This window comes from Alternaria conjuncta (genome assembly GCF_024043145.1).
Source record: "Alternaria conjuncta strain BMP 0040 chromosome Unknown scaffold_15, whole genome shotgun sequence".
NCBI classification, from domain to species: Eukaryota; Fungi; Ascomycota; class Dothideomycetes; order Pleosporales; family Pleosporaceae; genus Alternaria; species Alternaria conjuncta.
The window spans coordinates 155863-180485 of NW_026250104.1; the positions used below are offsets into that span (position 1 = coordinate 155863).

General features: G+C 44.6%; 8 protein-coding genes across 8 annotated transcripts; 2 read left to right on the forward strand and 6 right to left on the reverse strand.

Annotated features, from left to right (window-relative positions):
• Nucleotides 1-7653: 7653 nt before the first annotated feature.
• J4E85_008963 (uncharacterized protein) lies at nucleotides 7654-8861 on the reverse strand (the record flags this gene model as incomplete). Its single annotated transcript, XM_051473187.1, has 2 exons — nucleotides 7654-8610; nucleotides 8676-8861. 2 exons carry the CDS (start codon nucleotides 8859-8861, stop codon nucleotides 7654-7656), a joined length of 1143 nt encoding a protein of 380 aa, XP_051322850.1.
• A 2783-nt stretch (nucleotides 8862-11644) lies between these two features.
• On the reverse strand, nucleotides 11645-13204 carry J4E85_008964 (uncharacterized protein; the record flags this gene model as incomplete). The annotated part of the gene is made up of 3 exons (XM_051473188.1): nucleotides 11645-12399; nucleotides 12451-12805; nucleotides 12854-13204. The coding sequence occupies 3 exons, from the start codon at nucleotides 13202-13204 to the stop codon at nucleotides 11645-11647; spliced, it is 1461 nt and encodes a 486-aa protein (XP_051322851.1).
• Nucleotides 13205-14344: 1140 nt separating this feature from the next.
• On the reverse strand, nucleotides 14345-15153 carry J4E85_008965 (uncharacterized protein; the record flags this gene model as incomplete). Its single annotated transcript, XM_051473189.1, has 3 exons — nucleotides 14345-14675; nucleotides 14739-14868; nucleotides 14916-15153. 3 exons carry the CDS (start codon nucleotides 15151-15153, stop codon nucleotides 14345-14347), a joined length of 699 nt encoding a protein of 232 aa, XP_051322852.1.
• A 1650-nt stretch (nucleotides 15154-16803) lies between these two features.
• J4E85_008966 (uncharacterized protein) lies at nucleotides 16804-17637 on the forward strand (the record flags this gene model as incomplete). The annotated part of the gene is made up of 1 exon (XM_051473190.1): nucleotides 16804-17637. The coding sequence occupies one exon, from the start codon at nucleotides 16804-16806 to the stop codon at nucleotides 17635-17637; it is 834 nt and encodes a 277-aa protein (XP_051322853.1).
• Nucleotides 17638-17673: 36 nt separating this feature from the next.
• Nucleotides 17674-18462, reverse strand: J4E85_008967 (uncharacterized protein; the record flags this gene model as incomplete). Its single annotated transcript, XM_051473191.1, has 1 exon — nucleotides 17674-18462. One exon carries the CDS (start codon nucleotides 18460-18462, stop codon nucleotides 17674-17676), a length of 789 nt encoding a protein of 262 aa, XP_051322854.1.
• Nucleotides 18463-18963: 501 nt separating this feature from the next.
• On the forward strand, nucleotides 18964-19587 carry J4E85_008968 (uncharacterized protein; the record flags this gene model as incomplete). Its single annotated transcript, XM_051473192.1, has 2 exons — nucleotides 18964-19263; nucleotides 19396-19587. 2 exons carry the CDS (start codon nucleotides 18964-18966, stop codon nucleotides 19585-19587), a joined length of 492 nt encoding a protein of 163 aa, XP_051322855.1.
• A 267-nt stretch (nucleotides 19588-19854) lies between these two features.
• On the reverse strand, nucleotides 19855-20697 carry J4E85_008969 (uncharacterized protein; the record flags this gene model as incomplete). Its single annotated transcript, XM_051473193.1, has 1 exon — nucleotides 19855-20697. One exon carries the CDS (start codon nucleotides 20695-20697, stop codon nucleotides 19855-19857), a length of 843 nt encoding a protein of 280 aa, XP_051322856.1.
• A 259-nt stretch (nucleotides 20698-20956) lies between these two features.
• On the reverse strand, nucleotides 20957-24487 carry J4E85_008970 (uncharacterized protein; the record flags this gene model as incomplete). Its single annotated transcript, XM_051473194.1, has 2 exons — nucleotides 20957-24308; nucleotides 24363-24487. 2 exons carry the CDS (start codon nucleotides 24485-24487, stop codon nucleotides 20957-20959), a joined length of 3477 nt encoding a protein of 1158 aa, XP_051322857.1.
• Nucleotides 24488-24623: the final 136 nt, after the last annotated feature.

A 24623-nucleotide genomic window follows, 5' to 3' on the forward strand; every position in this document is an offset into this window, starting at 1 on the left:
TTAAGTGCTTAATTTTTCTACTACGCTTAACTTAAAGACGCTACTACTTAAATTTTACTTTCTTCTTCTAGAATAATAGTAGCTAATAGCCTATTTTCTAGTAGCTTTATATAAGGTAATTAGGCTTCTAATACTTAACTATTTTAGAGCTTTATAAATCTTAATAATTAACTAGATTAGAGCTTTAAGGTAACTAGTAGTTTTAGTAATAATAACCTTTATAAAAGTTATAAGTAATTAGAGTTATATACTAAGCGTGTCTATTTAAATTATAAGAGCTTTTAGTTTAATAATCTTAATAATAAGAATATCTAAGAGACTATTAAGCCTATCTTTAAGAGTAGTATCTTTATTACTAATAATACTTTCTAAACTTAAAATTTAGGCTTTTAGTAATCTAACTATATTAAAAACTAAGGCGCTTAAGATTAAGAGAAGTAAGCGTCTCTAAGTAATAGTTATAGTTATAGTTACTTTTATAAAAAGTCTAAGGCTAAGGCTTCTATATCTAAAACTCTTCTAGATTATCTATACTTAGCGTATACTAGTTATCTATATAAGTAAGTTAGAGTATTACTTAACTATAACGCTTCTTAACTTTCTAAGTATAAGTGTTATATTTATTAGTAGCTTCTTAATAATATTTAGAAGGCTAATTATTTTAAGTAACTCTATTAAGTTATATATTATTTATTTTATAACTTTTATAATTATTATTCTACTAATTAAGATCTATATAATTACTTTATAGGTATAGTTAATTACTATAGTTCTAAAGTAAGTTTATAATTCTTTTCTCTTTAATTCTTTTAATTCTTTACTAACTTAATAATAGCGCTAGAGTACTAAGAACGCTTAAAAGTATTATAAGTAGCTCTACTAAGATCTCTATACTTATAAGAAGTAGAAGAAAAAAGCTAAGAGTAGTTCTAAGATACTAGCTAAATTATTAGGTAGAACTTCTAAGTTTTTAAGTAAGAAGAGCTTAAAGAGTACTCTATCTATAACTTTCTAAAACTCTAATTAACGTAGTGCTTATAGTAAGTTTATAATACTAAGTAAGAGAATAAAAAGAATTAATATAGGTAGTAGTTAGATAGCTTTACCTACGCTTTCTACTTAGAGTTATCTACTTATAGCCTTTAATTTAACACTATAATACTTAGAATACTATTATTAGAGCTTATTCTAGTAGCTACTACTACTAACTTTCTAGCTATAGGCTTCTTAATTTAGAAATTAGCTACTATAAAATTAGTAGTAGAATTAGTATAGTTATTATTAGTTTTAGTAGCGTAACTACTAGTCTTAGTAGTAAGATTATTAGTCTTAGCTATATAATAATTATTCTTAGTATTATAATTCTTAGCTATATAGTTATAGATCTAATAGCTCTATATCTAGTATTATAAGTAATAGATTCTATTACTATACTTAGTATTAGCTAGCTAAGGCTAAGTATATAGAGGCGCTACTATATACTAAGTATAATTAGATATAGCTTAAGATTTGTATATAAACTTAAGCTACTAAGACTACTTATCTATAAGCTTAGGTAAAGAACTTTAAAAATAGCTAGAATAGTAAGCTAGCCTTTAATAAGAATAACTATAAGAGTTATAATTAGAGAGATTATTAGTATAGTAGTTAGTAAGTTAGTAGCTATATAGGTTAGTTTAGTAGAAAAGTTTAGTAATTTATCTACTTTATACTTGCGTTAATTATTAGTAATTACTTCTTTATAACTAGGCGCTAGTTAGAGTAACTAAGATCTAGCTTAGGTATAATTAATCTTTGTAGTAGTAGTCTAAATAAAGATCTCTCTACTCTATCTACTTCTTAAGAATTAAATATTATAAGTTTTATAAGTTAAGTAGCTATTTAAACTTCTTAAACTATTATTAGATAAGTAATTTAGTTAATCTATTTATAGATATAATTATAGTTTCTAAATACTTAACCTTAAATAATTCTTTAGTATATTTCTGCTGTAGCTATATATTCTAGATATTAATATACCTTAGCTAAGTATTAATATACTTATTCTTTCTAATAACTAGCTTAATTATCTACTAATTATTATACTAGATAGTTTAGAGTTTTCTAAAATTAAGTACTAGCTTTTTAAGAAAGCGTCTAAGCGCTATAGCTTTCTTAGTAGTATACTTAAGAGTAAGTAGCTTTACTTCTATAGTAGAGATAGTAACTATACTTTACTTTATAGCTTTCTAAAAGATTACGTCTTTATATAATATAGTAATATAGCTATAAGATAATTAGTAAGTCTTTAGATTATTAGTAAAGAATACGTCTCTAGTAATTATTAGATTAGGCCTATTATAGTTACTATACTAGATTATATTATAGTAAGTATAATAAAGATATATAATTACTTACTTTATAGTTTTCTTATACTTATTACTTAAGTTTATAAGAAAGTGTAAGAGCTTTAAGGTAGTATACGCTATATTTAGTTAGAGTATAATTACTATATAAAGTATAGAGCTAACTATTTTCTAGTATCTCTTAATCTTAGGCTTAGTTACTTTTCTAGTGTTCTTAATTAGCTTCTCTAATAGTAGAGGTATTAAAGAAAAAGATTTATCTCTAAGCTTAAACTTCTTAAGTATCTTATCTATATATATATTATAAATAAGTATAATTATTTTTAGATATTAGTCTCTAATTATATAAATACTTAGAAACTACTCTATATTTCTCTAATCTTAGATCTTATACTTACTAGAGATCTAAGCCTATATAGCTATTACTTATTACTTTATATTCTTATAATAGAGTAATAGAATATTATTAATATAGAAGAGAATAAGAATCTTATATTTTTAATTAAAGAAAAGATAGAGCTCTTCTTAAGAAGCTATTATACTAATAGCTCTTAGTATTTCTAAAAACTTCTTATACTATAATAGTAGAGAGTTTTATAATTTATAGAGCGCGTAGTTAAGCTATATATATAATTCTAGCTTTCTAAAGCTATCTAGTATTTTATAGATTACTAGGTTCTCTACTATAATCTTTATATTAAGAAACGCTTCTATAATATTAAACTATTTAATCTCTAGATTACTCTAGGTAGTAATTACTATTATAGCGTAGAAAAACTTTATAGTAAGTATTACTATATAAGTTATATTAATTAAGTTCTTCTTCTAGAAATTACTATAAACTATAATTTAAGCTTTATATTTAAGAAGATAGCTATTTTAATTATACTTATAAGTCTATATCTATTTTAATAGAAGTAGCTAATCTTAAGCTTTTAACCTATAGATTTTTATCTAAGTTCTCTTCTTACTTAGCTAATTAATTTTTTTCTTAAAGGTATCTTTAAAAAGCGTGCGTATTAGGTACTAGATTAGTTATTTCTATAATCTAAGTAGCTTTTAGAGATTATTATAGTATTAGTAAGTAGCTTTTAGCTTATACTTACTAAGCGTAGTAGCTATAATAATAGAGTTTATAGTCTTATAGCTAGCTTAATTATTCTAGTCTTTTTAAAAACTAAAGAGATAAGTTTTATAAAAGTTAATCTAGACTTACTTATTAACTAAGCTTATAATTACTGTATTTACGCTATTTATGCTATTACTCTCTAGTTAATTACTAGGCTAAGTAGGCTGTTTACTCTTACCTTTTAGGCGTCTTAATAGTTAATAGATATTTATAGAAAGAAAGCGCTTAGACTCTTTATTTATAACTTTTCTACTATAGTAAGTTCTAGAGAATTTAGCTACTAGCTAATTTTATAGCTATATTAATTATTAAGAGAAGGCTACTAATTTAGATAGTTTACCTCTTAGTCTCTTTAGCGCTTACTTTAGTTAAGCTAGTTTTTTATCTATTTCTATAGAACTAAAGTCTATTATAATAGGCTTAATAGATAGAGTTAGATCTTCTAATTTATATATAAAAGGCTCTCTACTCTTAGACTCTAATAAGTTAGCTTCTTTAGGCGTATATACTACTCTTTAACTATTAGAAACCTTATAATTACTTTAATTATCTATCTCTAAAATCTTACGCTTAGGCGTAGGTTCTAGAGTAGTAAGTCTAGTAGAAAGCTACTAATTATTAGAAATTTTTAATAGAATACTAGCCTTATACTCTATCTCTATTAAATTAATAGAGCTTTAATTATATTTAATAGGTAGGCTAACCTTATTACTTTAATTATAGTTTACGTTATCTCTAAAATCTTACTTAGTAGTTAATAGCTCTACTATACTTACTATTTAATTAATAGAAAGAATATTAAACTTCTTTAAAGAATTAATAAGCTTACTATTATTAAGTATTTTAACCTACTTAAGTGCTTAATCTCTAGTTAGCTTCTCTTTATGTTTGCCTTAATAGAACTTCTACTTATTAAAAGTAATATTACAAGTTATAATTATCTAATTAATTACTAGTACTTATATATAATATATATTAGAAGCTTAATAGCTAATAAGATATTCTATATAGCTATAAGGCTTAACTTTAAAGTCTTAATAGTGCTTTCTAGCTACGTAATTACTATTAAGTAGATACGCTTAATAGCTATAAGTATAGATTCTACTTTAATTTAGATAAAGATTAGTAGCCTAGTACTTAATCTTAAGTAGCTAATAATATTAAAAATACTTTCTAAACTATTTATATAATATCTAATCTAGAGATTAATAGCTATAAAGCTATAATAGACTTATTCTATAGAGTTAAGCTACTACGTTTATAATTACTAGCTAGAGCTTAGCTAGAAAATTAGCGCTTATACGTATCTTAATTAACTTAGTAATAAGCTCTTAGCTAGCTCTCTTTACTAAGCTATTAGGCTTATAAGTATATAGTAGAGGCGTTATAATTATAATTCTCTTCTTTTTAGTCTATTTCTTATATCTTAAGTACTCTTTCTAAGGTAATATTATAGTATTATTATCTTAATAGATTTCTATAATCTTCTACTAATAGCAGCGCTTAACTATAGCTATAAAGCTTATAATAACTTTTATTATAAAGTCTAGCGTTTTATTCTTTAAATTATAATTATATAGCTTTTCTAAATAATTCTCTTTAATAATTAGAGTCTATTTATTAAGTGTATAGCTTATAGAGAAGTTAAATAAGTTCTAGAATACTCTAAAGAAAGAACGTAGTAATAGCTTATAAGAATAATAAGAGATTTTTTAAGATATATAGATAGTAGCGTAATTATTATATTTACTATACTATATACTTATAATTTCTATATTTTAGGTAGCTTTTATAAAAGCTTTAAGAGCTTACTTACTTAGATAGCTAGATCTTTAGTACTAGAGATTAGCGTTACTAGTATATAATTATAGAACTTATAAGTAAGTAATAGTATTTATAATAATAAAATTAGAAGAATAGATAGAAGTGTTGTATTTAATAAATAAGAGGTTAAATCTATACTTAAGAGTTATAAGAATAATAGACGCCTTTAGCGTATCTATTTTAATTATATAATTATAGCTTATATACTATATACTACTATTTCTAAGAAGCTTCTCTAAGATAATATTAGTATAGAAACTAGAGATAATCTTAATACTAGTAAGCGTAAGATTAGCTTTTCTAGGTTCTTTAGAGGTACTAAGAATAAGATAAAGTATATAATTACTAATACTAATTACTAGAAGAATCTAGCTACTTATTTTAACTATTTCTTTATTAGTTTTAATAAAGAAATTAGACTTAATTAAAGCTTTATTATTAACTAAGTAGACTATAGCTCTACTATTAAGAATTATACTAGATAAGAGCGTATAAGACTTAAATTCTATACTAAAGATAAAAGGCCTAAACTTAGTAATTAGCTTCTTTAGGCAAATAATTATTAAGACTATATTATCTAGATACTTAAAAGCTAGAGCGCTTATCTTCTAGCTAGATTACTTAACTTTCTTCTATAGGCTACTTTACTTCTTTTTATAATAGCGCTTTTAGATCTTTTACTTATTTTAAGCTAAGAGTTCTATTAGTAGAATATCTAGTAGCTTAGATCTAGTAATTATAGTCTATAATTAGTAATATAAAATAGGCTTCTACTTATACTTTACGTTAGGTTTATAGAAGTAAGGCTTAGGTAGTAAGCTTAACTACTTTTTACTTAACTTAGTAAAAGTAGAAAGTTAACCTATAATAGCGTTAAAGATTATATTAGCTTTTCTTTTTCTAGTAGTAATTAATATCTTCTAGAGAATAATACTAAATATCTTACTAAGATTACTAAGGCTTAACGTGTTCTTTCTAAGAGCTATAGTAAATAATTAATTATATTACTATTAGTAGACTTACTTAGAATTAAACTTTTTAATTATAGTAAGAAAGTTAGTAATTATAAAAGGTTTTTTAACTTCTAAGAGCTTAAAGATCTTTATCTCTTAGTAGATTATTAGCTAGTTATTAAACTACTTCTTAGTAGTTTCTCTTTAAGTCTTCTTAAAATAAGTATAATACTTTATATAAACTATATATTGCGTAGTCTAATTAGTAGAAGTAAGCGTAGTCTTAAGAGTCTTTATAAAAGACTAAACTATTCTTTTATTATTTTTTATAGTTATAAGTAATAAGTAATTAGGCGTAATAGTGTATATAATCTAGGTTTTAATATTATTAATCTTTTTACTCTTTCTTAACTACTACTTAAACTTATAGTTCTAGTAAGCTATAAGTATAGTACTATTTTTAATCTTATAATTATAATCTTATAAGAAAGTATTATACTTATAAGTAGCTTTATTATACTTATTCTTTTAATCTTTAGTTAGCTTTATAGAGAGAGAAGCTAGAGCTATAAACTCTAGAACTAAAAGATTAGAGAACTTAGGTTTCTAAGTATTTATATATTTAATATCTAGAAGATTAGAATTAATCTCTTTCTAAATACTCTTTTTATTATAGTGTTACTTAAGAAGCGTAAACTAGATATTCTAGTTAAATTACTTCTTAAGAAGTATACTTATAGCTATAATAGCTATATTATAATTACTTATATCTATAAAGTTAGAGTATAAAATTAATATAGAGATATAGAGAGATAGATAGTAAGTAAGTAATTATGTAAAAGAAGTTCTAATTATAAAATATTTAGAGAGAGTAGAGTAGAAATAAAATTAACTAATCTATCTTCTAGTAAGCTTTAATACGTAGTAAAAATTAGTTCTATAATTAAGTAGCTAGGCTTATAACTATTAAAGCTAGAGATAATTAATAATTAGAAATAATTAAGTATATTATATTTAATCTACTATAAAAGAAAGTTAAAATAAAATCTCTAGCTATATACTTAAGAGCTAAGCAATTACGTGTCTGTAATTAAGTAATTATAACTACTCTCTAACTTTAATAGTTTTAGTTGCTCTTAAGAGGCTAATTGCTGTTATAATGTAATAGATGTACACGCGAAAACCTATATAAGACGCTTAGAATAGTCGCTACTTAGGTAAGCTTTAACCTTGTAAGAAGTTAGGTCTAGCAAGCATATATCCTCTAGTACTTTCTATACGTCTGTCTATCACTCCAATCAGAACTAACGTCCAAGACCTCCTGTGCATATCGCATCTCGACGTATACAGCTTCCATATATCCGAGACTCGCCACAACGTTAGAGAAGTCATACATGTACACTTAGTAGTATCTTGCCCGAGTCTTGCGCGACAGTTGTATCGTATAACCACAAGAATATAGTTTGCGGTCGAAGTCCACCGTCCAGAAGTGCTGCAGAAACATTTGCAGAAAGAGTTTAATATTCGCCTTTCCGTAATATACGAGCTCGGTATACCAGCTTTGATCGGAGAAAGACGGAATCTTAGACTTAATGACCTCGTGTCTTTGGTAGAGATATTCATAGTAGAGCGTCTCGAGTTGCGGTAGTTTAAGCAAGCCCTGGGCTAGAGATTGCCATGAGCCATCTGTTAGAGAAACAGAGGAGAAGCGGACTTCCTTCAGGGTCTTGGTGTGCTGCTTGACGAAGCGGCGGAGCCGGCTTCCACTCACGTAGGCCTTTCTCATAGAGAAATAGGTCAGGTGATGGAAGTTCGCGGTCGCAATATGCTTGAACACCGCGTCGCATCCATCGCAGAGCCTTAACATGGGCATCTTATCACATCCAAGGATTTGAAGATGGGTGATGTCGTTATACGCTGCAAGAAATTTGGAGAACTCTCGATAGCTTGGCTGATATCCTCTGAAGTGGTAGCCCTGGTTGTCGACCTGTCTTTCTTTCTGCTTTGCCAGCTTCCTATCGAGCGGCATGCAGCTCTCGAATTTCGAGTCGGGCGCTTTGATGATCAGACCTTTGGTATATGGCGCGCATTCCTCTGGGGAATTTGTAACACTACGATAGTCTGATATGACGACAGGCTGCGCTAGCACCTCGAAGATTGCGATCTCGCGTGGAAACTCACTTGCTGCTAGAGCGGCGGGAACAAGACCGTACAGGTTGCGCCCGTGAACGGTAATCTCCGATAGCGCAGGGGCGTCTTTCAAGTTCCGAAAACATTGCGCGAGAAGGTGTACCGTCTCGCTAGACTCCAAAGACGTCGTTATATCGTCGAAGATCTGCCCTCGAAACGCGGCTTTAGCCTAAGGCGTGGGAAATTGGCGTCAGTAAGTGTGTCATATGTAGTTGGTACGCGGAGATCCCTCACCCAATCAGCCGTCAAGTAGTCTGGCGAAGCTTCCTTCTCATAGGGAGACTTGAGTATCAATGTTCGGATCCGCTTGGAGAAGTCGGGGATCTTGGTGATGTGAAGGAGGGCGCAGAGCCCGTTATGGCTGACTTCGATGTCTAGCTGCTCCAAAAGTAGCCCGTATCTCACCGACGCGTCGTACATGGTCTTCGAGTACAACTCTCGACAAGTTATACGAAGCGGTAGGAAGTCCTCATCGTTGCAGTAATGAGTGAAGCCACCGCGTTCATCCTGGATCATTCCAAGATGACGGCAGATTCTGCTGATGATCTCGGCGGGTAGTGATGATAATGACATCGTGTGCTATCTGGTGGGTATAGTCCGAAGACTCGTGAGCGACTGCTACCGAGCGTGCAGGGAGGTCGATCGAGAAGCCAAGCAGGGTAGGTTGAGGCGTAGACGTGAGCGCCTTATGACTCTGTTTAACAATTCCAAGACTTATGTAGGCATGAGTACCCGTTGGGCGCTAGGCTCCAGGTACTGTTATGTGCGGCTATCATTCACTATTCATTGGCACCACTCGCGTTACGCAATGAAAAAAAAAACGATTCTCTCGGTTTCTGTATACCAGACACCTTTCTGTATGTATTGATTTAGTACTGGACGGGTCCGCATGGTGAGAAATGACTTGTGTTGGCTCCACGTTTGTCGCACCGTGCGATACGAGGCTGGCCATCGCACGAGGACGACATAGGGTTCCTGAAATTGCTTGTTGAAGTTTGGAGAGGTCGGTAGGTTAGAGTGAAACTTGAAAATTCGTAGTCGTAATGTCGTTACCGCACTTGGATGTAGATACGAACATCTGAACACTATAATTCCGCGCGCTAATACAGAGATGTACTCTTCAAATGAATCAATGATGTAGAGGGGATGATCTGACAATGATATATCGTCGAGTAGGAGATTTTGTAATTTCGCCCAAAAGTCCGTGAAGAGTGGCGTGTTTGTGCACATTGTACCACAATCAATAGCTCCTGCGTCATTACCCCTCCGTCCTTTTCGTCAAGGCATCTGGTGCTTCCTCCTTACTAGATGATTAGTCCAGTATTTCTTCCGCGTATCGTTCAATCGCGTAGGCTGAATCCATTCCAGCAGGCTTCATCACCACGTCAGCGAACCAATACATGATGACCTCATGGAAACTTGGTCGTGTCTTCGCAGCAGTGACAACCCTTCCAATTCCCCTGGTGTTTTTGTAGTACTTGCGCGTGCAGAAGCAATCCAGAAAGGCCTGTAGATAGTACTTGATGTTTGAAGTTCCCTCCCAAGTGCAACTATCGATACAGAATGGTTTAAGTTCTGTCTCGGACTGAGAATCACTCTGAACGCGAGGTGCTGCATGCTTTTGGAACAGAAGAGCCCAGTGTAGCATGTCTAGATTTGGGAGCTTGTATAGGCCTTGGGCGATCGAGCGCCATGATCCGTCTGTTAGCGTTACGAATGTGGAGTCAAATTCCTTCAACGTGGCTGAGTGTTGCTTCATGAAACGTCGAAGTCGACCCCCGCTAATGTAGATTGCGTGGAGACTCAGCCTGGTGATGTTGGAGTAATGTGTAGTAGCAACGTGCCTAGAAAACACTGCATGGCAGCCGTCGCAGAATCTCAAGCGAGGATGGGTCTCGCACCCGTCCAGGCGAAGGGTCTCGATCTGACTGTGATTTGCGATAAGCCGGGAGAGATTTGTGTGATCAGGCTGATAGCCCTTCAAATGATATCCATGTTCATTCGACCTTTTGGCGTCTTGTATTGTCTGCTTGATCTCGGGACGTAGAAACATGTAATGTAAGGTCGAGGTACTAATTTCGATACCCTTGGTGTATGGTGAGCAATCCGCAGGATTCATCATCAGAGTACGATGATCAGCGTTAATTAGGTTTTCAGGCTGTACTGTGAAGACTGCCTTCTTCCTTGCAAAGCCGCTCCTCGCTGAAGCGGCATGTATGATACGGTGCAAGTTCGTACCCCGTACTGGAATCTCCTCCAAAGAAGTCGCTTGCTTCAAGTTCCGGAAGCATGCTGCTAGCAGTTCAGCCGCTTCGGGGGATTCTAAGTATGTCGAAATCTCTTCGCGGCGCATTTCACGGGTCGGAGACAATCCCCATGGAATCTCACAGTCGTCCGCCGTGCTCATCACCCTAGGATAATAGAACAGCACTCGCTTGATGCGGTCGCGAAAAACTGGTATTTGAGTTATGTGCAACAGCTGGCAGAGTCCCTTGTAGTCGACGAATATCTCGAGCTCCTCTAGCAATAGTCCGTACCTGACCACGGCGTCGAAAGTAGTCTTGGCGTGAAGGTTTCGGCAGGTGAGACGGAGCGACTGCAGGTCATCGTTATTGTAGTATACGGAGCCTCCAATATCGCGCTCCAGACCAAGGTATCGACAGGTCTTGCTGATAATCTCCGTGGGTAGGGATAGTAGAGACATTCCGAGTCGACTAGAGGAATGCGGTTCAAGCCCACGTTGGTCCAAAAAGGTGCGAAGCTCGAGTGTTGTCGCTGATGTATGCGTCTAGCGGTGTGGTGGAGGCGTGAAAATTGAGTGTGGTGACTGATGTAGACTCCTGGCTGCGCAGGCAGAAGCCTCGTTCAATCGGTTGAAGGGTATCTATCGCGAGCGACTGATAGAATCCCACGGTGGTGTTGAAAGGCGGCGAAATCCGGACTTGCTCGCTGGTGTAGCCAAACGACTGCGTGGGCGAAAGTTTGCAGTGGCGAGGCGGAAGGTAGAAGTACGAGAGACGCAGAGGATAGAAGTGAGAGAGAAAGCAGCAAACGTGTGTGATGGCGCTAGTCCACTTGCAGCTTTGCGCGTAATAGTTGACGCAGCGCAAATTCTAGTCCCAACGGCAAAATACACGCGATTTCACTAATAGTCTTTCGTTCTTTTGATGCATCTATCGCCCAAGCGTTGCAGTACTAGCAAACTACTCCTCCGGCGGGTACACAACAATACGATCAATATCCGCACCCTTAACATCCTGCCCATTATCCAGCCCACCAATAGTGATAGTGTTATGACTACCCTCCTCCAAGTTCAACATAAGCGGCGTACTCAAGATAATACCCTTGTGCGTATCCCTCTGATAAAGCGACTCCACCTCTTCCGTCTTGTTGTTAACAATAACGCTCGAGATGCGGCGAAGCTGCCATGTGCCGTTGATACGATCGGGTGAACCTCCAGGCTGGTCGCCGAAGCCCATGTCGTCGGTGTTCTGATAGTAGAATGAGACCCATTGGGGCTTTCCGGTGCCTTCGATGTTGGAGAAGGTGACTTTGCTGTCGTTGCCGTAGATGCCGGTGACGATGACGCCGTCGCTGCCGAAGGTGGCTTCTTGGTGGTATGCGTCGCCGGTGGTGGTGGCGTCCTTGCCGTAGTAGGTAGTGCCGTTGATGGCTGTGACTTCTCCGGTTTTCACGTCGAGGTCGTAGACATCGTACCATTTGAGCTCAACGGACTTCTTCTCTTCGTCAATCTCAAGCGGTAGCCAGATGTATCTGCTTTCCCACAGACTGATTGAGTCCCATTGGTCACCCATGTACAGGTAGGTCGTCTTCTTGGTACCGTTGATCCGAAGGTTCAATCCAGATTGCGAGTTGAAGGTACGGGTATTGAGCGGTGCGATGATGAACGGTTGAGACCAAGGACCAGCAAGGGAGTCGGCGCGGAAAGCAACCACGTCTGGAAGTGGTCAGTATATGATGTAGACATCCGATGAGTGAAGATACTTACTGTTTGGGCGGTAACCCGTCTTATGCGACATCAACGCGAAGTAGCTCTTGTCGGTCTGCACGATCGTTGGTGCTTCGAGGTCATACTTGTCGAAACGGTGAACGACTTCATCCAGAGCAGTGATGTTCTCATTGAAGGAAGTGAGGTAAACGTCACGTCCTTCCCTGCGGTCGCCGTTGGAGTATAGCGAATACGCCCTACCGTCTTTCTGGTCTACGAATAGACCGAAGTCCTGTGACCAGTTCCCAAGTGGCGCTGTAGCATCGACAAAGCTGTAGGGGCCGGTGATGTTGTCCGAGACCGCAAGACCTTGCAGAAGCTCTCCGTAGGTGGAGTTGTCGGCGTGCCACCACATCTATTAACGTTAGCAAAGCTACCATGGTTGATGTAGATGAGTGCTTACATGGTATCGACCGGTGCCCTCGCTATATACAACCTTCGGCCGTTGAATGATGTCCTCGGGCGAAATGTAGGGATGGCCCTCGATGGGCTCTAGGGCCAAGCCGCGAGGCTCCCATGTCGCGAGATCATCGGAGCTGTACACGCTAACACCACCACCCTCTTCCTGTCCCTCGATCTTGTACTCGCCGAACCAGAAGTACTTGCCCGTCTCTTGATCCACGGTAATACCACCAGCGTGCGCATTCACGAGAGTGTCATCAGTAGCTCTCCAACGCGCTCCAGGAACGATCCATTTGGCGGAGGCAGTCGCCGCAGCTAGCAACAGCTGGCATGAAAGCGTATTGAAACCCATTGCGATGTGATGCGATGGCGGACTGGGGTGACAAACATCTTCTGGTACATGGCTGTAGACCTCATATAGCCGGTTGCAGAAGCATGGATGTTTACCAGCCAAGCGGCTCCGGATTGTGTTCACCCGAGCATTCAGGAACCTAAGCCCTAGATATCATCTTGCGGGGCTCCGCACCTCATCGCGGAAGTGATCATCGTATTTCTCCAGGTTTTGGGATGGCCAGCTACCGCAATTTGGCTTGGTCGACTCGGATGTCGGAAAAACCAAGACTTTGAGCTGGTTGCCAACGATGAGGGGATGTCGCCGCGTGCATACTTTACGGGAACGCTACTCGATCGAGCTTTCAATCCGCCTGTGAATAGGTTGCCAGGCCTTCGGAGACATGGGCCAAGGGCTGGTGTTGAGGTATTTTGAGAATGAGGATGGCAGCTTCGGGGTAGCTTGAAGACGGAGTTCGCTTGCGGAAGCTGCTGACGTCATCATGCCCGAAGCTCATCTACCCAACCATGCCGCGCTCAAGTACCTACATTACAACACTGTACCACCGATTTCAACTCCAAAAAAAGCTATTAGCAATCACATATGATGCGTTTGACGAACGCGCAGAACGACAATCGCTCGAGTACTCTAAACATTCGACATAAGTTTTCTTCTGAGCTTCGCGCTTGAGCCCGAAGATTACTCGTGAAGAACTTATCTTGTGTACGTCGGGGATTGAATATTCGGTCACGGTGAACAATAGGAACTGAACCGTGAAAAGCTACCTATGATTCCCAACGTGACGATGTTGCTGGATCACTGGCACACCGCCATTGGTTGTTATCACATACGGTGAGAGCAAAGTATCTGTAGGCTCCATACGCCACCAAGATACCTCTTGTTGTGGCGCAGCAACACCATGTCTCAGTCGCCAGCTGAGCTTTTTACAGACGCCCAAGATTTGTAAACATGCGTTGCGTTGATCAAATGCTCATTGCTACATGACAAAGTATAGACAATCCGAAAGTAAATATATACAAAAGAGTGGATATATACACATGTTCTGGCACCACAGTTCCACTGCCTCCATTCTCCACACTCACTCAACTGCATCAGTCAAAGACCATACCGTCTTGCTCTCTAAAGCGACACAGCAGCCCTCTAGCAGTTCGGAAGCGCTGAAAGCTTACCCTGAGCACCAGTGCAAGCGCTCGTCGAGCTAACCTTGCTGCTACTCCCATTCCCCTTGTTAACACCCTTATACTCCTGGCACACCTTCTTTGTCGTTCCGCAAGATCCGCTAATGGAGGCTGTGTCACCGAAGTTGGAGTTGATACCAATGAGATCAGAGGTAAGGCCAAAGGCGCGGACATTCTCGACAATAACCTTGCGGGGCGACTTCTTGCTGTTGTCGGTGCAGTCGCCGCAGGAGCGGTAGAGTTTGCCCGCGTTGACGATGGTGTAGTTTTTGATGGTTACCGTGCCGGCGCCGCTGGAAGGGGTGTGTTAGTATGTGTTTGGGTTGCTTGGGGTTGTGTGGGAAGGGGAAACGTACTTGTGCTGAATAACTTTGTCGCTGGCTTGAGCGGCGCCTCCGCCTTGGATGAGGGCGTTGCCGCTGCCGAGGATGGAGATGGCGTCTTCGCAGACGTCGCGGAACCAGACATTGGTTAGAGTGCAGGAGCCTATGATTGTTAGTTCTCCTTCTACGAGACTTGCAAGCAGAAAATACCCAAGCAGTGCACGCCCTCGAGCGCATTTGCGCCAATAATGACGTTGGAGATGGACGCGCCGTTCTGGAGGATGAAGACGGCGCTGTCGCTGCCAGTATCCTCGTCTGAGTTGCAAGGCCGGCCGCGGTCGAACTCCTTGTTACCAAAGTTGACGTTGCCGGTGATGGTGCTGGGCTGGGGGAGCGACACGATGCTGCCGGAGCGAGTGGGGATGTTGAGAGTCTGCGCAGCTGCCATGCTGGCGACGAGGGAGAGGAGTGCGACTTGAGACAACATGATGATAACAAGTTCGTGCGTAAGTTGGAGAATGAAGTGGAGGAGCTGCTAAGTTTGCAGATGGGCTGGATACTCGGAGAAGAGATGAGTGAGCTGCTGGTCTACCACTCGGAATCCCCATTGCCTTTATACACATCCTCGATACCCACCTCTCCTCGATACCTGCATCGCCAACCAGATCTAGACACCGATGTAGCCCTCTACGGACGTCGTGAAATTGCTACGGGGTGGATGAGACCCTGGATTGTGGATCTCGTCCGGCAAGCCAAGACACTGTAGTATTTGTGGAGAATGGTGGAGAATTGTCTTCCGCCGTGGTAAGTTGTGCTTGGCTAGGGGCTGAGGTTGTTGTACCCTTACCGGTGGTTAGAATGGTCATGCCCACCACCACAACCTCACTATTTCGATCTACACTGCATAACTAAATACGCCCTGGGCCTTTTCGTGATTCGCGGGATTTCCTGTTGACACGTTTTTCCGTACGCCATGAGTCGAGAATGTGCGGTTGTGTGATGGAGAATAGTATCTATGACACAGGTGACGGTGTTTTGGCGTTGCGGTATATTGGGGAAGACCTGGGGTACATTAGTGCAGCGCCATATGTCGGTAGAGAATTTTCCGCGGTGTTTGGAAGGATTCCTGGGCGGAGGGTTGGTGATGACTTGGCGTTTCAGTTGGAAGATGGGCTATGGATCTTAAGGAATACCACCTCTGGAGTCGATCTTTGGGTGGGTGGTATGCGATGGAGTCTCTTTCGAAATGTTCCGTTCCGTTTTGAGAACAGATCGCCTCGGCGAAGATGTGTTGTTGGCTGGTCGTGCCTTTATGTCGTAAAGGAGTCAACGCATTCTCACCGCTCACGTATCTTCGTTCGCTGGACTCAAGGTTTTTTCGAACAGTACAAGGCCGAGGCCTAGATATGGACACCTCTGGATCCATACTTCCGGTCTTGCATACCTCTATGGTCCGTATCCGCGACTCCCGCGAGGAACCACGATCAAGTTGCTCACCGATGATTGGCAGTCGTCCATCGGTGAACGGCTCCTATCAGCGGAAGCACCCATCCACGAGCACTAGAACGTCTCAGATGGGGCGGCTGGCAGTAAGTACCCGATCCGACGGCATTTGAGGATGGGCATCATCGCCGACGATGCCCAGGTGTGCTGTTCCATGAGCACAATCCATATCGTAAACTTTCCGCTCCGTACTTCCACCAACCGGCGCCATTGGAAGGACAGATCCATATTGCATAAGCCTGGATAGGCAATGCAAGTGCGGAACGTTTCCTAGAATGTGTTTCAAGATCGAATGCGGTAAACACATGGAGATCATGACGCCTGGACAATGTGAGGGCCACGATACTTTCTGCACTGGTAGATGACGTGTAATAAGTGTCTTGTCGTTCTAGATAGATTAGTGCCACGACGAAAAGTGAATTTGATCAATAATCACCAAAGGTGTCGATGTTTGAGAGAAACAGCACGCAGATGTCCATTCAGACTAGCAGACGAGTAAAGTGGGCCGAAGTCTTGGCAGCGGAGGCCCACCGAAAAGTCTCGAGCAATTCAACACCTCTACACAACCAACGCGCCACACTACCCACCGCCCAAAATGTCGTCCATGCGAAATGCCGTTCAGCGGCGCAACCACAAGGAGCGTGCGCAACCCGAAGAGCGCGCAAAATGGGGTCTCCTCGAAAAGCGCAAGGACTACAAGCTGCGCGCGCACGACCACAAGCAGAAGCAGGCCAAACTCAAGATTCTAAAGCAGAAGGCTCAAGACCGCAATCCCGATGAGTTCTCATTCAAGATGATGTCGTCCAAGGTGGACAAGTCGGGGAAGAGGGTGGCGGACCGAGGCAACAAGGCGCTGAGCATGGAGGTGGTCAAGCTGTTGAAGACACAGGACGCGGGATACATTCGCACTATGCTGCAGCAGACGCGCAAAGAGAGGGAGGAGGTAGAGCAGAGGCTGATAATGGAGGAGCAGGGTGAGGTGCGTGCTGTGAGGGATGCGGCGAGGACGAAGCAGGGCAAGCACAGAGTCTTTGTGGACAACGAAGAGGAACAAGAGGAGTTTGAACCAGACACTTGGTTTGGGCGCGGCGAGGACATTCCTGCGCGCAAAGAATCACCCACTTTCGGAGACCTACAAGACGAGCTATCGGAAGACGACGACGAGGCACCCATCCAGCGGCCGAACACATTATCGAAGAAGCAGATAGAGGCACAAGAGCAAGCACGGAGAGAAGCTCGAAAGTTCCGCAAGGAAAGAGAGCGAGCACAAGAGCGCCACGTAACAAGACTACGCGCACTCAAGAAGCGGGAGAGCGAACTCATGGCCGCTGAAGAAGAACTCGAACTCCAGCGCGCAAAGATGAACAACACCGTCGGCGGAGTCAACAAGAACGGCGTCAAGTTCAAGATTCGGGAGCGCAAGCGCTGAGCCCCCATTAAACCATATATACCCAAATAAATACAACTACAGCCTCGCCGGCATCCTCATCGCGCCATCCAGCCTCAAAACCGTCCCATTCAACATCTCATTCCCCACGCACTCCACCACCAACCTCGCAAACTCCTCCGGCAGCCCCGCCCGTTTAGGGAACTCCATACTGTTCTCCAAACTCTTCTTCACCTTGTCGCTCATCATGCGCGTCATCGCGCTATCGAACATACTCGGCGCAATCGTCACAGCACGAATACCATACTTTGACAGATCGCGTGCAAGCGGCAGTGTCAGACTCGCAACCGCCCCTTTCGACGCCGCATACGCAACCTGGCCCATCTGTCCATCAAACGCCGCCGAAGACGCAATCATGATAATCACACCGCGCGACCCATCTGGACTTGAAGGCGTAGTCGTAGTCATATGCGGCACCACCTGCCTAACCAAATCCAACGTCCCCCTCAAATTTATATTGAGCACAAAATCAATACTCTCAATGCTCAATGGCTCGTTCTTCTTGTCGATGATTAAGCCTGGCATTCCTACTCCTGCTCCTGCTACCACGCCTCCGATATCTTTTCCTGTTTCTTTCACCCACGCGACTGTGCTGCGGACTGCGGAGGCGATGGCGTCTGTGTCTGTGACATCGGTTTCGAAGAACTTTGCGCGGGAACCGAGTTCGGAGACGATTTGGGAGCCGTTGGAGGCGTTGAGGTCGAGGAGTGAGACGTATGCGCCGGAGGAGTGCAGGGCGCGGGCGGTTGCGAGACCGAGGCCTGAGACGCCGCCGCTGATGAGGAAGGTGCGGTCTGCGATCTTCATTGTGGGGGAGGGTGAGGTGAGGATGTAGATGGATCGTGGGATGAACGAATGTAATGTTGCGACTGTCAAGTCTCTGGCTGTGCTCGTGTCTACGTGATGTAAAGCAGAAGCGCAACTAAAAGCGCATGTGAAGTCTAAACCACGAAATGCCGCTCCCCAAGCTCACATGCCTCGGCTCACCCAGATCGGCCAAACCAAGCCCACAACCTCCGACACGCCCGCTCCGTATCCTCACCACCGAACTGCATAGACATGCCCCACTCCGAATAACATCAATCTTGCCAATCCAATCCAATCTCGAACCTCAGCACCGCCGGGAGTCCGCAAAGACGCTCACTCACGTCTACACCCACCAACTACACACGTCTTACATCGTCACTCGCTACCTCATACCTCGAGCTCCATTCGGCCACGCATTCGACTTGCACCACCCAACCCCACCGTCTGGGCAGTGCCCACCCACCTCACAACCTCGCAATAGCCCACGAGCAATAGCCAACGATGGCCAACACAGAAGACCGCATGATAATCGGCACCAATCGCACACCCACAAACCCCACACCGCTATCCGCGCCCCAGGAACAACAAGTCAAAGATCTGTACTACAAAAACGTGCGGGCGAAATGCGCAAAGGAGATTGAAACTTTTGCGCAATGTGCGCTCGGCCGCACCTTCACAATGATATACGCGTGCCGCCAACCACGACTGGCGATGAATAGTTGTATGTTGCAGTATCAGAATCAGGATGAGTTGGATAAGGCAAGGTTGGAGTGGTTTGCGTTGGCGGAGGAGAGGAGGCAGGTACGTCAATCTACCCCCCACTCCCAACTCTTGACTCTCGATTATTAGGATTCAAGAACATGGGAACGGAGCAGGAGACTGTGATACGCAAGACCTGTATTCCTTCGACCGCAAGACTAACACCCCCCACAGGCGCGAATAGACCACCAAAGAAAGCTCGAAGATGCGCGGGAAAAACACAAGGAATGGTGGAATCTAGATGAGAGTGGGAGGACGCTGGGGAAGAGGGCGGAAACGGTTAATGAGGAGGGACTGAGGAGGAAAGAGGAGAATAGGGTTGATGATAGGGGGGTTACTAGGGGTGGGGTTTATGGGTCGAGATGATGAGGAGGGGTGTTGGAGACGGATCATGGAGCGGATGGATGTATATTGTATTATAACGTGTAAATACTCTCTTCCGCAATTATCAAACTCAGCGCAGCCCATTTGCGCGCAAAGTAGAAGCTCAAGCTATTTTCCTTGCATCAGCTCTGGTATAACCTCGCAGTCCAGTCCATAACGCCGTTACAAATGCTCAAGTCCCACCCAAACGCCGTACCAGTCACCCTTTGTGCTGCTGCTGCTGCTGCCCGCTCAAGTCAAGCTTCCAGCTCAACCACTATTCTCCTGGTTAATCCCCATAGCCTCCTCAAACTCGTCATCATCAACCTCCTCATCCTCCTCCATACCCCCCATATCCGTATCCTTGGCCTCCGTCTCCGCCGCCGCCGTCCCATTCACCGTGCCCACAGGCCCCCCAGCAAACCCAGCACCCTCGCCATCAACCTCCATATCCTCATCCCCACCCTCATCCTCAACACTCTCCTCCCACGCCCCCTTAACCCCCCACCCCACACCCGTGAAACAATACCTCTCCGGCGGCAACCTAATCCCAAACTCGCGCTCAACCCTCGGCAACGCAATACGATTCCGCTCTTGAGCAACCTCACTCATAAACTCCTTGCCCAAGGACGTATTAAACGCGCCCGCGGCCCTTGCTCCCACGGCTGTCCTAAGCGCATTCAGACTCACGGCGTCTTCACCGCTGCCATCGGCATTCGCGCCGCGTTTCTTGCTGCCGGAGGTGGTGGGTAAGGGCGGTTCGTAGGAAATGGCGTCGGAGAGGATGGAGGAGGTGTAGCGGTAGGCGAAGTCGAGGAGTTGGAGGGGGACGCGCTCGGTGTAGGCGTGCACGCCCATGTTGGCGAGGATGAGGTGGATGAGGCGGGCGTCGCGGGGGCGTTTGGAGGTACCGGGGTCGGAGAGGGAGGTTGGTGGGAAGGCGGGGTTCATTGGTGCGGTTGTAGAGACACCGTTGGATTGGGGTTGTGGTTGGGTTGAGGGTTGCGACTGCTGCGGTTGCGACTGGGTTGGTGGGCTGAGTGTGGGTGCGTTGGCCGTCGCGGGTGGCGTTGAAATGCCATTTTGCATTGTCTCTGCGGCGGGTGACGCCATGGTGGGTGGCGTGGGTGCGCGTGATGTTGGTAGGTGAGTGAAGGTCGCGCGTTGAAGTTGCGACAGCGATGGACGCGAAGGCTTGGCGCCCGCATGCGGCTCAAGTGGAATCTGGGGAAAAGTCACTAGCGAACTACAGGTGAAGGACGATTCGACAGCAACACAATACGCGGGCCATGAGTAATCAAGCAGAATCATGGAAAAACGACACGTTTTGCTAATTCCTACAACGCGCTGAACGCAAAGCTACACCCTCCCCTCACACAACCCCCAACCCCACCACATCCTCCTCATCCCCCGTCGCCTCACTAGCAACACTCTCATGCAAACTCGGCGTCTTATCCTTCTCCTTCCTCCCAATCTTCTTAGTAATACTCCCCCAAACCCCGCCAGCCGTCCCACTCTTCGGCGTGCCAATCTGAGGACTATTGCCCACACTTTCTGTACTCTTGCCTAGGCCGAAGAACCCACTTGTGGAGCCCTCTTCCTCATGTTCGTCAGGTGTACTAGGTACGTCGGATTTGGCGGACTTGGAAAAGAGCGCGTTCTTCTTGCCGAAAGTGAGGAATTGGTTGGTGCTACCCTTGCGAGTGAGTTTCTGCATGAAGGATTCCTTGCCGATGGAACCCGCGGCGTCGGAGGCAGTGTGAGAAACGCTTCGTTCGAGAGATTCGCGGGGGGAAGCTTCTGAGGCGTCGGCCGTAGAGATAATAGAAGGCGTGTCTCGCGACATGCGGGAATCATGAGGAGAAGTTGTGTCTCTGGCATCGCCGGCTTCAGAAGGCGTAGTGTGCTTGTCTTTGCGCGCCGCCTTTTCCGCTTTGTCGGCCTTGACCTTCTTTTCCTTTTCTTCCTTCTTCTCTGCCTTTTCGGCGCGGCGGGCTTCTTTCTCGGCGGCACGCTTGGCTTTTTCTTCTTCGTTCTTCTTGCCGAGTTGGAACATGGTGAAGCTTGCTGCTGCGGGGTTGAGCTGCTTTGGTGGGGTGGGTGGGATGGGTGGGAGTGATGAGGTTGACGGCTGTGCTGGCATGTGGGAAGCAGATGACTGCGGGCGAGTACCGATCGGCGCTTGAGTGGGTGAGCGTGTGTTTGAAGGAAAGTCCAGAACATCATCGTGGATGTCGTCGTTGATCAGGTTTGCGCTCGACGTGTGTTGCATCGAGGGTCGACGAGACCCTAGCCGTGACCATGAAGTGGTGTTGGTGTTGTTGACGCTCCAGTCGACTCCAAGAGGACTAGCCCGAGCACCGAAGGCATCCACATTCCAGCCGAAGCGCGTCTGGCTCTCGGTTGATGGACGTGGCAAAGCCATGCCTTCTCCTGAATTCGTAGAGCCCTGACGTGGAGACTCCGGCCTCTGCATGCCTAGAATATTACGTAGCCATGGGTCTTCACCTCCCTTTGCGCTGCTGAACATGTTGAACGGTCGTTTGCGTGTAGCCACATGCTTTGGACTACTAAGTGACTCAATCGGCTGAGTCTTGGTGCGTATGAATGTGTCGTACCATGCGCCTTCGGAATGGCTACCGCGGCGGCGAGTGTTACCCAGACCGTCAATGCCATGGTCCTGGCGGGGTAGTGACTGACTTTGTGACGGTTTCAGGGAGCCCAACGCTGGACCCTCATCGGAGAACGTCTTGCCCCGTGCTCGGTTAAGTCCAAAGAGTCCGCCGAAACGACTGGTTTGGGGGTTGATCTGGAACGAACTTGATGTTGAGTGAATGGAGCGCCTGTCGTTGTCCATGTTGTTGTCATTATTGGGGTAAAAGTTGAGTTCACCAGCACTGTCCCGAGGACTTGCTAGAGCACTGGGCGAGCCGCTCTGTGGAGAAGCTGGTAAGCTCGAGTTTTGCGTGTGGTTCATGGTTCCAGGGGCTCCAAGACCAGGTAGGACGTTCCTCATGTTAGGTGAAGGATCCAGCGACGGTGCTTGGGGTGGACCTGGGTCGTCATCCTCATCCTCCGTCAAGCCTAGATCGTCCCCAAACAGTCCCGCTGGGAGCAATGCGCCGGCTGTCGGACTCATTGGCGCACCGCCGGTCAAACTCTCGAAGTCGGCCTGCGAGAAGGATGTGCTGTAATTCCGAGGAGGAGGCAATGCCATGCCGTTGACGGGGTTGAAATAAGGCGTGGCAGTAGCGAACGAGGGTGATGAAGTCGTTGGGATGCTGTTGAACGGGGCTGACGAAGTATGCACGAAGCCACCAGTCGCTTGAGCCAGAAGTCCCTCGCGCATGCTTAGTGGTCGCGCACGCTGGCTGTTCCTCCTGACGGGCCCCATTTCTGGGACTGGCGGTCCTGAGAAGAGTTGCGGCTGGCTCAGGCGGCGCTGCTGCATGTAGGTCAATCTGCCCGTGGCATCCTGATGGGCTCTCTCGGCCTCGGCGTATAGCGCCCAAGCCTGAGCATACTGCTGCTGCAAAAGACCCAGCGTCATCTTCCAGCGGTTGTCCTCTTCCTTCTCTGCATTGTCGGGGCCGTCTGTCGCTTCGGCGCCTTCTTGGCCTTCCTCCAGCTTCTGCCTTTCCTCTTCCAGAGCCTTGATGTGGATGCCCTTCTCGCGGATGGCGTCTTCCAAGACCTTGTTCGCCTGCGTCTCGTCGGCGTACTTGTCTTTGAGGTCCTGGACGCGCTTCTCGGAGGCTGCCTGGTACTCGGTCTGCTCCTTCTTGATCTTCTCAGCAGTGTCGCGGAGTTCGCCAGCCTCCCTGGTCCACTTGGCAACATCGTCCTTCAGCTTCTTGCGCTCGGCTTCCTTTTGACGCAGCACCCGTTCCTGCTGAGCGCGTCTAGTCTGGGCCGCGGCGTTCTGACGCTCAAGACTAGCCACCTCCTTACGCAGGTCGCGACTGGCGTCTTCTTTTTCTTTCAATGCCGCCTTCTTCTCGTCGCGCTTGTCCACCAAGATGGCCTTCTGGGTGACAAACTCCTGATCCTCGTCCTGGATCTGGCGCTCCATGTCGTCCAACTCGCGTCTGAGGCCGTCCAGCTTCTCTGTCAACTGCCGGATCGAGTCTGGGCCTTCTGCCTCTTGCGCTGTCCTTCCTTGGTCCTGCATCTGCGATGCGGGCGAGATCTTCCGTCCGATGTCGGGGCGGCGCATGCGGGAGGTGCTGTTGCTGTGTTCACGGGTCATGGGCGGGGCAGCGACGGAGGTGACGACATCGGCGAGGGTCTTGTTGGGGCGGATGACGGGCGTGGGGGTGTAGTCATTGTCGTCGCTGACGAGAGGCGCGTCTTTGGGTGGGGACGGACCGTAGAAGTCATCGGAGTCGGCGGGGAGGGTGCGCAGGCGGATGGGCACGCTGGGGGCTTGGAAGCTGGACGAGTTGAGGGTGACGATGCGGATGGTGTAGTGGCGGTCGGGCTGCAGATTCTCGATGGTGATGGAGGATTCCTGCGGGGAGATGTCGCCAATGTCGATGCCGTTGATGCGGATCACGTATTTGAGGACCGAGGCGCGCTGGTCGGGCGGCTTCCAGTGCAGCAGCACGCCGTCGGCCTTGATGCCAGCGAGCGAGACGAGGGGCGCGACGGGGACTTCGAGGCCGAGGACCTGCACCAGCTTCTCGACGGGCTGCGTGAGGACCTGGTAGGCGCGGAAGGCGACCCTGCATGCGCGGTGAGTAAGTGCGCGTGTATTTCTTCTTGTCTCTATTTCCTACCAGAAGAGGGCCGAGACGATGCACGCCGTGCGCAGCCAGCCCGACGACGAGAACAGCAGGGCCTCCATGTCGTAGCGGGCGACATCGGGCGGCCAGTACAGCGACTGTGAGGGTTCCGAGAACATGGCGACAGCTGTCAGGCGTCTCCCACCTGTTTGTCCCTGGTTGTCGTGGTGGGTGAAGTTTGCGCGGTGCCTGGCGGCGTCATGTGCAGCCACAACCGCCGCAAATGGCCGAAGCTACAGGCCATTTCGACGTCTT